Here is a 12298-nt window from a genome sequence, read left to right on the forward strand (position 1 = left end):
CCCATGGTTTACTTTCATTTTGCGACATATTTATTTCAAATACGGATACCGACAAACCCAGAAATTGTAAAGAGATCGAGCAATGAGGTGCAAGAATCTGTTCAATCAAGAGCTGCTCTTGTGCAATTTCACCAGGTGTGTTACTTAGTTCTTGTACAAGGTGCCTGCATCTTGACTTGCATGCACATCACCATGGTTCATTATTTACAAATCCTATGATCACCTTCATGCAAGAGATAGAAAGCACAAGTAGAACATATATTAGAGTTTTTGACATAGTCTCTATATTGTTTTTGCTAATTGCTTTTATGAATTGCAGTTTTGACAAAATGATCGCCTCGCTGTCACAAAGCTTGTTACTAGTTTGAATAAAGGATCAGTGCGTTCACCTTTAGCTCAGTGCCTATTGATGATATACACTAGCCAGGTATTTTCAGGGACTTGAGGTTAAAGTAAGCAATCTAAGATTTTATAACTAGATATTTTTTTTCCCAGGTAATTCGAGAGTCAAATGCTAACACACAAGGAGAGCGCCCATTTTTTGACTATAAGTAGTCAAACATGACAAGATTAGGAAAGACCAATCATAAAGAAAAACAAGGAATCAAAAATAGAAAAGCAAATTAGGCCATTATTTGTTTTCTACTATAACAGTAGTTAAATTAGGTCATTATTTATTTTCTACTAATTAGGCAATAGCTAATTTATTTCTAATAGTTAATTAGGTAGTAATTAATTTGCTTCCAACTATAGCGTCCACCTTGGCGTCCACATCACACCTCTTGCTGAGAAAAAAGCTCCTGGAAAAAAGCCTGCTGGGTTAGGGGCTGCTCCCACTTCTGCCGTTGATGGATATGAAATTTTGCTTTCATCCATCCCTGAGATTGCCAGCTTTGGAAAACTTTTCAAGGTTATTTATAGCTGTTATTCAGTGTGATATCTTATCTTTATTGATATTGCTTATTCACTCTGTTTTCTCAGTCATCTGCACCTGTGGAGTTGACCGAAGCAGAGACTGAATATTCTGTTAGTGTGGTGAAGCACATCTTTGATAGCCATGTGGTATTCCAATACAACTGCACAAATACCATTACTGAACAATTGCTCGAGCTGGTCAGTATTTATTTAGGAAATAGTTACGCAACTAGTCAAGGCCAATTTTACAATATTTTTATTTTCATTTCATTTCATTTGCATCAGGTTTCTGTTTTTGTTGATGTATCTGAAGCAGAGGAATTTTCAGAAGTTGCAACAAAGCCTCTACGATCCTTACCGTATGATTTGCCAGTACAGACTTTTGTTGCTTTTGAAAAGCCAGAAGGTGTTTCTGGTACGGGAAAGTTCTCAAATCTCCTGAAGTTTGTGGTTTAAGGAGGTTTGTCTCACGACTCAATTCAGTGGGATGTTATTATAAGCATGTTTGTAAATCTCATTAAAATTTCCATTCCTTTCTGCTTATAGTTTTAGTAAGATTGAAGATAGTGCCTATCCGACTACATCTTCCTGAGTAAATGAGCGCATCAGGCTCTTTCCTTTGTTTCATGTATTTTAGATTTCATGTTAGTTATGTAGTCACATTAAGATCTGCACGTTTCAGTAGTGCTTGGATGCTTATTTATTTATCATGTGTCACTGGCATAAGTTCAACCATTCACCTCTTGTGCCATCATCAGGTGGATCCAGCTACAGGAGAGGCAGAGGGAGAAGGTGTTGAAGATGAGTACCAGCTCGAAGATCTTGAAATTGTCGCAGCTGATTACATGCTGAAGGTGGGAGTCTCCAACTTGAAAAATGATTGGGAAAGTTTGGACCCTGACAACGAGCGCATTGATGAGTATGGCCTAGCTGTGAAAGAGAGCTTGACAGAAACCGTCAAGGCAGTTATAGACATTCTCGGCATGCGACCTTGTGAGGTTAGTCTTCTTCCAAATGACGCACTCCATTGTACCACAGAAAGAAACCATGTTCAATTTGTTCAAAAGGAACCGATGTTGTTCCGAACAACTCAACGTCACACACACGCTTCTCAGGGATTTATCTTGGCAATGTGAAGGTGCTTGTTAGAGTGTCGTTTGGCATTGATGGGTCCAAGCAGGTTGCAATGAAGCTGGCAGTTAGATCTTAAGATCCAGAGATCAGCGAAAAGATTCATTAAATTGTTTCTGAGGGTTGAATGCAGCAAACATTGTTTGGATCCATCTTTTGCCAGAAAATTTTTTCGCCTTCCCTTTCCCCTATACTTTTTCTTTGTTCTTCTTCGTTAGAACTTGTTCAATTCCTGCGACTGAGGTGGTTGTCATTTTGTTTGCTAGGAACTTGTTTTTGCTCAGCCTTAATTGTTTGACGGATGAAATGTATTCAATTATACCGTTCAACTTTTATCAAACACAAGGATGATTGTTTTTCAGCTGAAGGAAATTCATCATGCATCGTGGTTGTGAATCGATGCCTGCATCTTGATTAACCGTGGAATGTATGGATGACGGCAGGGCCGCCTATGCCTAGTCCTATTATATTATATTGGGCCTATCAAATTATATATATATATATATATATATATCAGAAATGATATGCTGCGGATAAAGCCGTGTGAACCGCTGTGGACTTGCCTTCTTGATCGGTTACCAGTCCGATCAGGGAACTTCCTGATCGGTCTGTAGACTGATCAGAAAATGATCGGTTCCCTGATCGGTCTGGTGACCGATCAGGAAGGTATGTTCGCAGCGGTCCGTTCGGTTTTGTCCGCAGCATATCATTTCTGTATATATATATATATATATATATATATAAAAGTTTGAATATTAAATATTTAAAATTATGATTAAAATAAATCAAAGTAAAGATTTATTTTCATCAATAATTTTTTATTAGTTAAATTATATTTGGTCAATAATTTTAAATTTTTTTAGATTTAACTAATAAATTTTTATTTTTTTTAGATTAAAGTTAAATTTGATAGTTTTTATTTTTTTTATTTTTTTATGTATGTTAGTTTTGATTGATTATTTTAATTTTTTAATATTAAAGTTAGATTTGATTAGTAATATATTTTTTATTTTTTTATTAAAAATTTACTCATAATTTTTAATTTTTTTTAATGATAAAAATTTAATTTAATAATCACAATTAAGTTTGGTTAGTAAATTAAAAATATTTATAGGTTATAGTTAATTGATATTTTTTTATAAAAATATTTTTTTAAAAGTCAAAAATATATTTAATATTATATTATTATTTTTTTCTAAATTTTATTTTTCTTTCTTTCTTCTCTTTTATAATTATCATTTGTATACTATTATTATTCTGTCGTTATTCTTCAACATGTTATTATGTATATTTTTTTTTAATAAATTATCATCTATATTTACTAACTAAATATTTTTGACTAAATAAATTTAATTGATAATTTATGAAATTAAAATTGATAAAAAAAAATAGTTTGATTGAAAGAATTTATTGTACATAATGTCTATATCTACTATTGTTAGAACTTACTTATTACATTTAGATCACATAATAATAATTTTTATTATTGTATCAAGATTTTTTTCAACAAAGTTAAAATTGATTGATATTTTTTAAAAAATAATAATAATTAAAATATATATTAATAGTATTATAATAATTTATTATTCGTTGTCAAATTAATTATATAAAATATTTTTTATTTTTTAAATTTTATTAATAAAGAATTGAGGTTTGACCTAAGATAAAATTATTGCTACATGATTTATTTTGTCACTCCTTCTAATTACATAAATAATCATTAACAATCTATAAAATTGTCCTTTTAAATTTTACTAAAAAATTAAATATTTTAATAATATTTTTATTATTTTTAAATATATATATTTATATATATTAAAGTCTTATTTTTTTTTTTTTAATCTAACGCCTAAGAATAATTGATGGTGCTGGGTGCCTTGTCTGGTCAGCATGCAATTATATACGCCACACAGATCACAGTGAAACTACAATTAACATCTTTACTTTGAATTCAAGCAGAAGAGAAAAGACACGGACCCATAGTTTTAATTCTCATGCAAAAGAAGAAGAAATAGCAATGTCTACGTACTCCTCATATGCAGTGTTCCTTCCCTCCTCTCTGTTGTGCTCTTCAAAGCCATGGTCAGATGCACTTGTTTAAACCTATCATCAAAATGGCCAGTGACAAGAATTCCAGCTATGGAATCAAGATCAATCTATTCAAAGCCTTGCAAGGGTAGAATGCCAATATGCAGGAGAACATATAGTATAAATAAGCTGATGGCCGGTACCTTGGGAAAGCCAACTTCAGCAGGAGGAATCCAGCGCGATGAATGACTTGAGGCGGACGGAGGCGATGGCGCTGTGAAGCGGCATCAGCGACTCCACGCTTCCCGCCATCGACCTAGAGAGCTCACATCGGAAGTAATCAGGATAACAAGATCAGAAGAATGCGGCGTTTCAAGGAAGTCGATTCACCTCCTCAGAGTTGCGGCAGCTCTTCGGGAAGGCGCAGGTTTTGCAAGCAGGGTTTCGGAGAGGGCGGCGACGCATCTCGCGGCGACCGTTACTGCGGACCTGCACAGCGACACCATCCGTACGGGTTTGGAAGGAACAGCCGAACAGGGGTCAGCGAAGGCGCTTAAACCCTAATGGGTTGGCGGATCACAGACGCATCAACGGCCGTGATCCGATCAAACACATCGTCGGCAAAAAAATGTTTTGTTTTTGTTTCTTAAATCAGAAAACAGCAACGCCAAAGAGGCGAATTGGGGCACCGCTCTTCCCGATCACGTCTGTAGACTCTGTACCATTACTTTGGATTTGGGCGGCTGGTGACCGGCGGCGACCATGATTCGCGCGGTGATCGTGATGAACACCCAGGGAAAACCTCGCCTGCTCAAGTTTTACGAGTTCCAGGTCCCTTAACTCTCTTTTTCTCGTCCGTTGTCATTTTCGTCGGGCTTATTATCGAGTTCTCTTGTTGCTCCTGTTTCATCGCCAGCCACCGGAGAAACAGAAGGAGCTCATGCGCAGCGTCCTCGCAGGTCAGGAAGCCCCCAAGTGAATCTCTGAACATCCTCCTTTTCCCGTACGTTCTCCGTTTCTAATTCCAACAAAAGATCCAATCTTTTTGGATTCCTTGTTGTAGTTCTATCTGGAAGACCGGACAATGTCAGCAATTTCGTCGAAGCAGATGCAATCTTCGGCCCAGTATTTTTCTGCTTTTAAACATGTTCTTGCCTTGCAATTTTTTTCCTTAAATTGAGGATGATAAATCTTTAGGAACTCGATCTTTTTACCAATTATAAATTATGTTCACGATGGATTGGAGAGCCCGTGAGCAAAATACATAGTTTCTTGGAGAGATATTAGTAGTTCCATAAAAGGTCTCAATTTTCGCTGCAAGTCTTAATGTGAATCTCATCATGTGAACTTTTATGTTTCATTGCAGGGTACAAGGTTGGTCTACAAGCACCTTGCAACGCTTTATTTCATTTTCGTGTTTGACAATAGTGAAAATGAACTTGCTATGCTCGACCTCATTCAAGGTGAAAGCAAAGTGTCAATTGCACAAATTAGTGATTTTCTCCTCTAAAACAATTGTGTGTGAGGTTTCTATGATACCAAATAGTTCAAGTAGTATACTTAACGTTAATTTTATCATATTTTTAGGAACGTCTAACATGCCCACGAATAGAATTATTGTGCCTAATATGGATTCCCTTGCCTGCAGTCTTTGTGGAGACAATGGATAGATGCTTCAAGAATGTCTGTGAGCTTGATATAGTGTTTAACTTCAACAAGGTACAGTAGTTAGCTAAGAGATTTGCTTGCATTTTTATCAGCAACTCCTTGAATCAGTTCAACAAGCGAGTCCGTGAGTACATCTGCCTCATTTCAAGCGTATTTCTTAGCACGTAACTGATATTTGAAATACTAAGCTTGTGTTCCAAGTAAAGAAAATGTACATCAAAACAAATCAGGAGAAATTATATTAGAAAACTATTTTTTTTTTTTTTTTTGGCAAAAGGTCACTACGCTCGCCCCTAACGGCCAACACTGAGGAGGTAAATCACGGATGACTATTAGCTTTTGGAATAGTGATTGGTGCATGAGGGAGACATTTACCTCGGCTATGCCGAGATTCGAACCTCAGACTTCGTGATGATAGCATCTTATGTGCTAGCCACTAAATCGTCCCGTGGAGACTTATAGGTTTATGGATGAGAACAGTTCAGGTAATTTAACTTTATCAGATGGAAAATTATGAAATGGAATAATGCAATCATAATGATTATAATTTACTTACATATTTGTGGTTTATGAACTATAAACTCATACAGTTTCTCACTCCATGTTACCTTGAAGTTGTTGTAAGATAATCTGTAAATTTCATGATTTTAAATTAGTATGTGCTGTGATTTGCAGATGCATGCCATTGTTGATGAAATCATATTTGGAGGGCAGGTGCTGGAAACTAGTTCTGAGCAAGTGATGAAGGCTGTTGAGGAGATTGCTAGGTGCACGCATATGATTTTTCTTTGCTCTTTTTTTATTCTTCTCATTTCTATTAAATAATATTTTCTTCTCTGATCAATAAATATACCATATATTTAATTGGTTTCTCTTGCGCAGACTTGAAAAATCTTCCAACTCAATCAGCTTTGTGCCTAAGGCTGTATCGGGGAGGTTTGGTCGCTAACTAGTTCAAGATTTCGTTGGACTCGTATCCGCAGGCAGTTTTGTCTGTTCTATTGCGATGCAACATCAATCTTTCCGTTTTATGTTCAAGTTGTAAGGGAAGTCTTTCACGTATATTTATGGTAATAAAGAAAAATGACATGTTCAGGAAAGAATTTTAAGGAAATATTTAAAGATAGATATATTAAATGATGGGTTCATACAAATGAAATTATGGATCATAAATTTATGTATTTATTTTTGAAAATCGAATCTTCTATCTCCAAAATTGTATGTCCCCGTGCCTCGCTCGTCACTCCAGTCCATCGTCGGTGGCTTTCGGTCGTTGTCTCGATCAACATTATAACTCTTGGGAAAGGTGAATCTAGGGAGGTCGTCATCAATACGATCAGTGTCGGAATCCGGTCGAATCTAAGATGAGCTCAGATCGATAGTGGAGAAAAGTTTGCTCAGATCCGGTCGGATTTCGACGTCGTTTGTACTGATGGCGACCTTTTGGGTTCACCTTCTCCAAGGGTGATAGTGTTAATTGAGACGGTGGTTGGAGGCCGCTAGCGATGGTCTGAGGTGATGAGTGAGACATGGAGATAGAGGATCCGATCTCCTATCTTTGAGTATTTATTTAAGTGTTTTTTTTTTTTTTTTTTTTTTTTTGCGTATCATTGCTTGATAATAAATATTGAAAATTTGAAATCAACCAACAATGTCAATCCACCATCAAATTTTCTCGTGTATCAAAGTGATACCAATTTAAATTTTAATTTAAAGTTGGCTGCTATGGTCATGCATGGTCCGGAAGTATTACCTTCGCCGTGCATAGTGTCTCATACTCGTCGTGCCGTCCCGTGTACGTCGTCCTGCAAGCTTCTCTACTTCTACTCAGTTCATTGCACATGGTTGGACTTGGATCTACACTTTTATCGTAGAAAATTTTGAAATATTGTAATAATTACAATGTATATTGTTGGTTCTATGGTGTAGTGGTTAGCACTTTGGACTTTGAATCCAGCGACCTGGGTTCGAATCCCGGTAGGACCTTTTATTAAAAAATATTTTTCTCATTTTTTTAATACATCTTTTGGCCACTATCTTCCAATTAATTCAAGAAGCTTACAAATCCACGGTGCACTTGTATAATTAATGCTCTCGCTAAAACTATTTTATTATTTGATTTTTCTGGCAAATTGTTATTTAAACCTTCAGGGCTTGATGTTAAAGTTTTAAGCACTCGTATAAACTATCTGAGATTCAAATAGGACTCACCGTGCGCATGAACAGTAGACCTATGTACATTATATATTAATGGTGGCGAATCCAAACATATCTATAAAGCGATCACAAGTTAGATTACCGATTAAAGTATATTCTTCGCTAATATGCATTCTAAATATTCTCTATTAGCATCTCTTTCCATATATTTTATAGATATTCTCCATGTCCTTCAAAATTTTATAAATGTAACTTGTTTAATTTTATGCATAACTTTAAGGCTAACAGCAGAGAGAAATTCCTTTGTTGCTGTGGCACGTATCTTGTATGGATACATTGAGGCTACGGATATACACATATATTTAGTGAACATTATATTTAATGATCGACGAATATTTTATTTTCATGATTATTATCCATTGGTCTGATGTGCGTGCATCTTGTTCATGCTTCCTTCTTTAAATTTTTTTGTTCTTAATCGACATGATCCTGTCCAAAATTAAAATTAATAAAGATGGTAAATTGGTGATATGAACTATGCAGTTGATCGATGGAGACTCCGTATAGTTTTAAAAGAAAAAAATGTCAGTACCTGATCAGGAAGGGATTTTCAAGTTGATCCTCCAACGCTTAAGTCAATATTCGATGATCTCAAGAAATGGAGAATTGTAGCAAGTATATATAGAAGATGAAGTTACACATATCTTTCCCTGTAACTAGGAACCCCTTTTATAGTATCAATATGGTGCTTGTGCACACATCTCAAGGTATAGACATATTTTCCTAGGTGTCCTAGGAAGAGACAGGTAAAAAAAGTGTCCCTGATACTATTCCTTAAGCAGTTATTTAATCCTCTGATGTGACAGTCTGGAAGCTTCTAACATAAGATTGCCTGCTGGACATGTCCTGTTGTCAGCGGCACAAACTCCCACAAGAATATGACAAGATACTTGATGGAGTCATACGCAGTTCATCGGGCTCCGCTCGGCTGGGCTGCCTCCCTCGGCGGTATTCTCAGGGTCTACCGACTTGTCTCTTTCCTTACTTTCTGATTGTCCGCGGTTATCCCGCTTTGACCGGACGCAAAGCCCGGTCGATGATGCTGACAGCCAGGTCCTGTTGGGATATGCCGATGCGAGTGCGTGTTAGAACACGTTCGTAAACATACGCAGCGGAAAATAAAACAATAATAATTCCTAATTATTACATATCATACACACTACACGCATACAAGGATACAACATGTCAAACATGATCACATAACTAAAATTTTACGAAAACTAAATTTACGCTAGGTATACCTTACGGATGACCTGTAAGGAGAAGAGCATCAACCATAGCGACGACGTTGTCGAACCTCACCTCTATTCGTATCCACACCGAGCTTTTCAAGACAACTCCTTAAGAACAAGTCTCTCCTTCAGAAGTTACTGTAGGACCATTGCGGTCGGCTAGAAGGGGGGGGGTTGGATAGCCTGCAAACACAAAAACAAAATCAACCCTTCTCGAACTCTTAAACTAATACTTGCATAAAGAATAAGCAGAAAGTAAATAGACATTAAAAGACGAGGCACAAGTATTTACTTGGTTACAACCGATGTGGTTGTTAATCCAAGGAAGTTGAAGCACTAAATACTCCTTCAGGCGGAGAAGTCTCTTACAACGTTGAAGCGCAGAAACAGAAGCTTAACTCTAGACTAAAGCACACAAGCGTTGGAATTACAATTCGTGAGTTCGTTATTAAGCTTCTGGACCAAGACTATATTTATAGCCTTGGTCGGGGCGCCTGGAAGGGTTTCGGGCGCCCTGGGGGGATAAAACTTTATCCCCCAACGTTCAAATCGAGATTGACTCGATCTGGTCAACCTTCACGGTCCGGGCACCCGAAAGGGTTCCGGGCACCCCGAACCCCCAATTCAACAGATGTTGACTTTTCTTCGTCGGAACCTTTGCTCCGGTTCGGTCCGCCTCGGTCCGGGTCTTCTACTCCGGATCCGCTCACTTGGGTGATTTCTGTCATCCGAAAAAGGGCTCACCCTAACCCAACTTCCGGTCTTCTCGAGCAGCTTTCCGCTCTGGCTTCTCGTCCCTCAGAATCGCTGCGTGTTTCCTTCTCGTCCACCAGCGTACTCATCTGCAGTCTTCATCCCTCGGTCGCATCCCGTGCCAACCTTCTCGCTAGCTGCGTCTCTTGCTCCCCGAGCAATCTTCCGCTCCAGCTTTCGTCCCTCGGAACCACCGCACGCATCCTTCTCGTCCATTGGGGTACTCTTCCGCAGCACCTCGTCCCTTGGACGCACCGCGTGTCATCCTTCTCGCTAGCCGCGTCTTCCGCTCGAGTACCTGTGCTCCTAAGCTCCTGCACACTTAGACACAAGGTTAGAAACACACAGGACATATCTTAACTTGTTGATCACACCAAAACAACCTTGGGGTTCCAACAATCTCTCCCTTTTTGATGTGATCAACCCAAGTTAAGCTAGGGTCAAAATAGACATGGAAATTAAATAATTTATATTGCAATAAAGTGCAACAAGATAGAAAAAATTAAAATTAAAAGAAATTTCAATTTTCAATTTTCTAATTTCTAATTTTCTACCTCTCCCTAGACTTATACTTTTTCTTCTCCCCCTTTGATCACATAAAAAATTGGGGTTGCAAGAAAAATCTAAGGGTTGACACTTAGAAAAATTATAAAAATCTATTTCAATGATTTTCTGGAAAATATTTTCAAGTCAAGGAGAAATTTCTAAGTCAAAAATAACTTTTGAAAAATTTCTAAGTTTTCGCCATCAAGAAAAAAATCTTTCTAAGCCCAAAACTTTATGCAAGAAAATTTAAGAAAATTGATAACATTAAAAAAAATTTTCTATGCATTTATTTATTCTAATACTTTTATCAGAAAGTTTTAAATTTCCATTTTAATATATCATAATTTCTTAAATTTGAAGCAAGAAAATTTGTACAAATTTTAACATGTCATTTTCTATTGTTTTTTGAATTCCTAATTCGCAAAAATATTTTGATAGTATAAATTCTAACTAAATAAAAAATTTCTACAATATAATTTGTAAAAGTTCTTTCGGCAATGTCTTTACTTTGCAAAATTATTTCAGAAAATATTTTCTAATTTGCAGAATTCATTCGACAAAATATTTTGTAATTCACAGGAATTTTTTGACAACAAAAATTCTGATTTGCAAAAATCTTTTGATGATTCTTTTGACAGTAGATTTGTTAATCTGAAAAACTTTTTCGACGATTCAATTTCTAATTCGCAAAAATCTTTAGGCAACTTTTCAATTGTTTTAATCAATTGTTCAGAAGGTAGAGGTCATACCTTACTTACCTCGTCGGCTGTTGGTTCTTCCTCTGTTGAATTACTTTCTTCTGGAGACTCTCCCCCTTTCTCGATGCTCATCTCGGATGAGCTTTCTACATCTTTAGGTGGGTCTTCCGCTACGATTGTCGTGTCGGCAATTTCCTTGGTCTCAGTTTCGACTTCTTCTGATTCTTCATTAATCTTCAAGAGCTTTTCCCAAAATTTTTTTGCGCTTTTGTATTCTTCGATTCTGTCGAGATCTTCATCTGGTATTACGGTTAGAAGATGAAATTCTGCCCGACCGTTTGCCATATACTCGTTACGTTGCTTCTCGTTCCAGAGGCGTTTATCGAGTTCTTCTCCATTTGTTGTCTTTGGTGCTTCGAAACTAGATTTCAATATTAAAGAAATACCAAAATCTAAATTTAAATATACCTCCATTTTTTGTTTCGAAACAGCAAACTCCCCCTCAAATGCATGTGGGTAGACGCTATCTCCGGCCATTAGAGCTGTCAGACGGGCCAACCCGTGGCGGGGCGGCCCGTGGCGGGCTAACCATTTGGCGGGGCGGGGCGGGCCAACCCGCCAACTTGGCGGGTTGGAAAATTTCCAACCCAACCCATTCTAAGGCGGGTTGCGGGTTTGGCGGGCCAACCCGCGGGCCCATCAAAAATTTTTAAAAAAATTAAAAAATATTTCATATCTTCAACATTTTACTTCGAAAAAGTTTTCTACAATTAAATGTATACATAAACATGTATTTTAAATATAAATGAACACAAACAAGTACTTATGTTAGATGAAAAGTACTATTTTTATTTCAAAATTATAATAAAGAAAGATAATAAATTGGCATAAAACTTATCTTATATGTGCTTTTCAACCCGCGGGCCAACCCAAGCCCAAGCGGGCCGACCCGCGCGGGTCGCGGGCCTAGGCGGGTCGGCCCACGACGGACTTGGGTTGATAAAATTCCAACCCAACCCACTTAAATTGTTTGGCGGGACGGGCCAACCCGACGGGCCCAACCCAAATTGACGGCTCTACCGGCCATCGTTTTGTTGCTTCAGACGCCAG

General features: G+C 37.3%; 3 protein-coding genes and 1 non-coding gene across 4 annotated transcripts; all 4 read left to right on the plus strand.

Moving 5' to 3' along the window:
• The first annotated feature begins 82 nt into the window (after nucleotides 1-82).
• Nucleotides 83-2407, plus strand: LOC122043197 (coatomer subunit gamma-like). Its single transcript, XM_042603711.1, has 6 exons — nucleotides 83-135; nucleotides 320-355; nucleotides 754-910; nucleotides 982-1113; nucleotides 1201-1375; nucleotides 1674-2407. The coding sequence occupies exons 1-5, from the start codon at nucleotides 83-85 to the stop codon at nucleotides 1369-1371; spliced, it is 549 nt and encodes a 182-aa protein (XP_042459645.1). The 3' UTR covers nucleotides 1372-1375; nucleotides 1674-2407.
• Nucleotides 1761-2407, plus strand: LOC121983802 (coatomer subunit gamma-2-like). Its single transcript, XM_042536427.1, has 2 exons — nucleotides 1761-1913; nucleotides 2054-2407. The coding sequence occupies exons 1-2, from the start codon at nucleotides 1761-1763 to the stop codon at nucleotides 2123-2125; spliced, it is 225 nt and encodes a 74-aa protein (XP_042392361.1). The 3' UTR covers nucleotides 2126-2407.
• A 2339-nt stretch (nucleotides 2408-4746) lies between these two features.
• On the plus strand, nucleotides 4747-6842 carry LOC122007219 (AP-3 complex subunit sigma-like). The gene is made up of 7 exons (XM_042563072.1): nucleotides 4747-4905; nucleotides 4991-5033; nucleotides 5138-5199; nucleotides 5441-5537; nucleotides 5723-5793; nucleotides 6418-6509; nucleotides 6625-6842. Exons 1-7 carry the CDS (start codon nucleotides 4837-4839, stop codon nucleotides 6689-6691), a joined length of 501 nt encoding a protein of 166 aa, XP_042419006.1. The 5' UTR covers nucleotides 4747-4836; the 3' UTR covers nucleotides 6692-6842.
• Nucleotides 6843-7656: 814 nt separating this feature from the next.
• On the plus strand, nucleotides 7657-7728 carry TRNAQ-UUG. Its single transcript has one exon. It is a non-coding gene; the product is annotated as a tRNA-Gln (tRNA).
• Nucleotides 7729-12298: the final 4570 nt, after the last annotated feature.

Source organism: Zingiber officinale, chromosome 1B (assembly GCF_018446385.1).
Source record: "Zingiber officinale cultivar Zhangliang chromosome 1B, Zo_v1.1, whole genome shotgun sequence".
Classification (NCBI taxonomy): domain Eukaryota; kingdom Viridiplantae; phylum Streptophyta; class Magnoliopsida; order Zingiberales; family Zingiberaceae; genus Zingiber; species Zingiber officinale.

Bases quoted from the DNA above. Each gene is read 5' to 3' on its own strand.
- LOC122007219 (XM_042563072.1), top strand. From the start codon at position 4,837: ATGATTCGCGCGGTGATCGTGATGAACACCCAGGGAAAACCTCGCCTG. The intron at 4,906-4,990 runs GTCCCTTAACTC...TTTCATCGCCAG, and splicing joins TCAAGTTTTACGAGTTCCAG to CCACCGGAGAAACAGAAGGA. The intron at 5,538-5,722 runs GTGAAAGCAAAG...CCTTGCCTGCAG, and splicing joins TATGCTCGACCTCATTCAAG to TCTTTGTGGAGACAATGGAT.
- LOC122043197 (XM_042603711.1), top strand. From the start codon at position 83: ATGAGGTGCAAGAATCTGTTCAATCAAGAGCTGCTCTTGTGCAATTTC. The intron at 136-319 runs GTGTGTTACTTA...TATGAATTGCAG, and splicing joins CTCTTGTGCAATTTCACCAG to TTTTGACAAAATGATCGCCT. The intron at 911-981 runs GTTATTTATAGC...CTGTTTTCTCAG, and splicing joins GCTTTGGAAAACTTTTCAAG to TCATCTGCACCTGTGGAGTT.
- LOC121983802 (XM_042536427.1), top strand. From the start codon at position 1,761: ATGCTGAAGGTGGGAGTCTCCAACTTGAAAAATGATTGGGAAAGTTTG. The intron at 1,914-2,053 runs GTTAGTCTTCTT...GGCAATGTGAAG, and splicing joins TCGGCATGCGACCTTGTGAG to GTGCTTGTTAGAGTGTCGTT.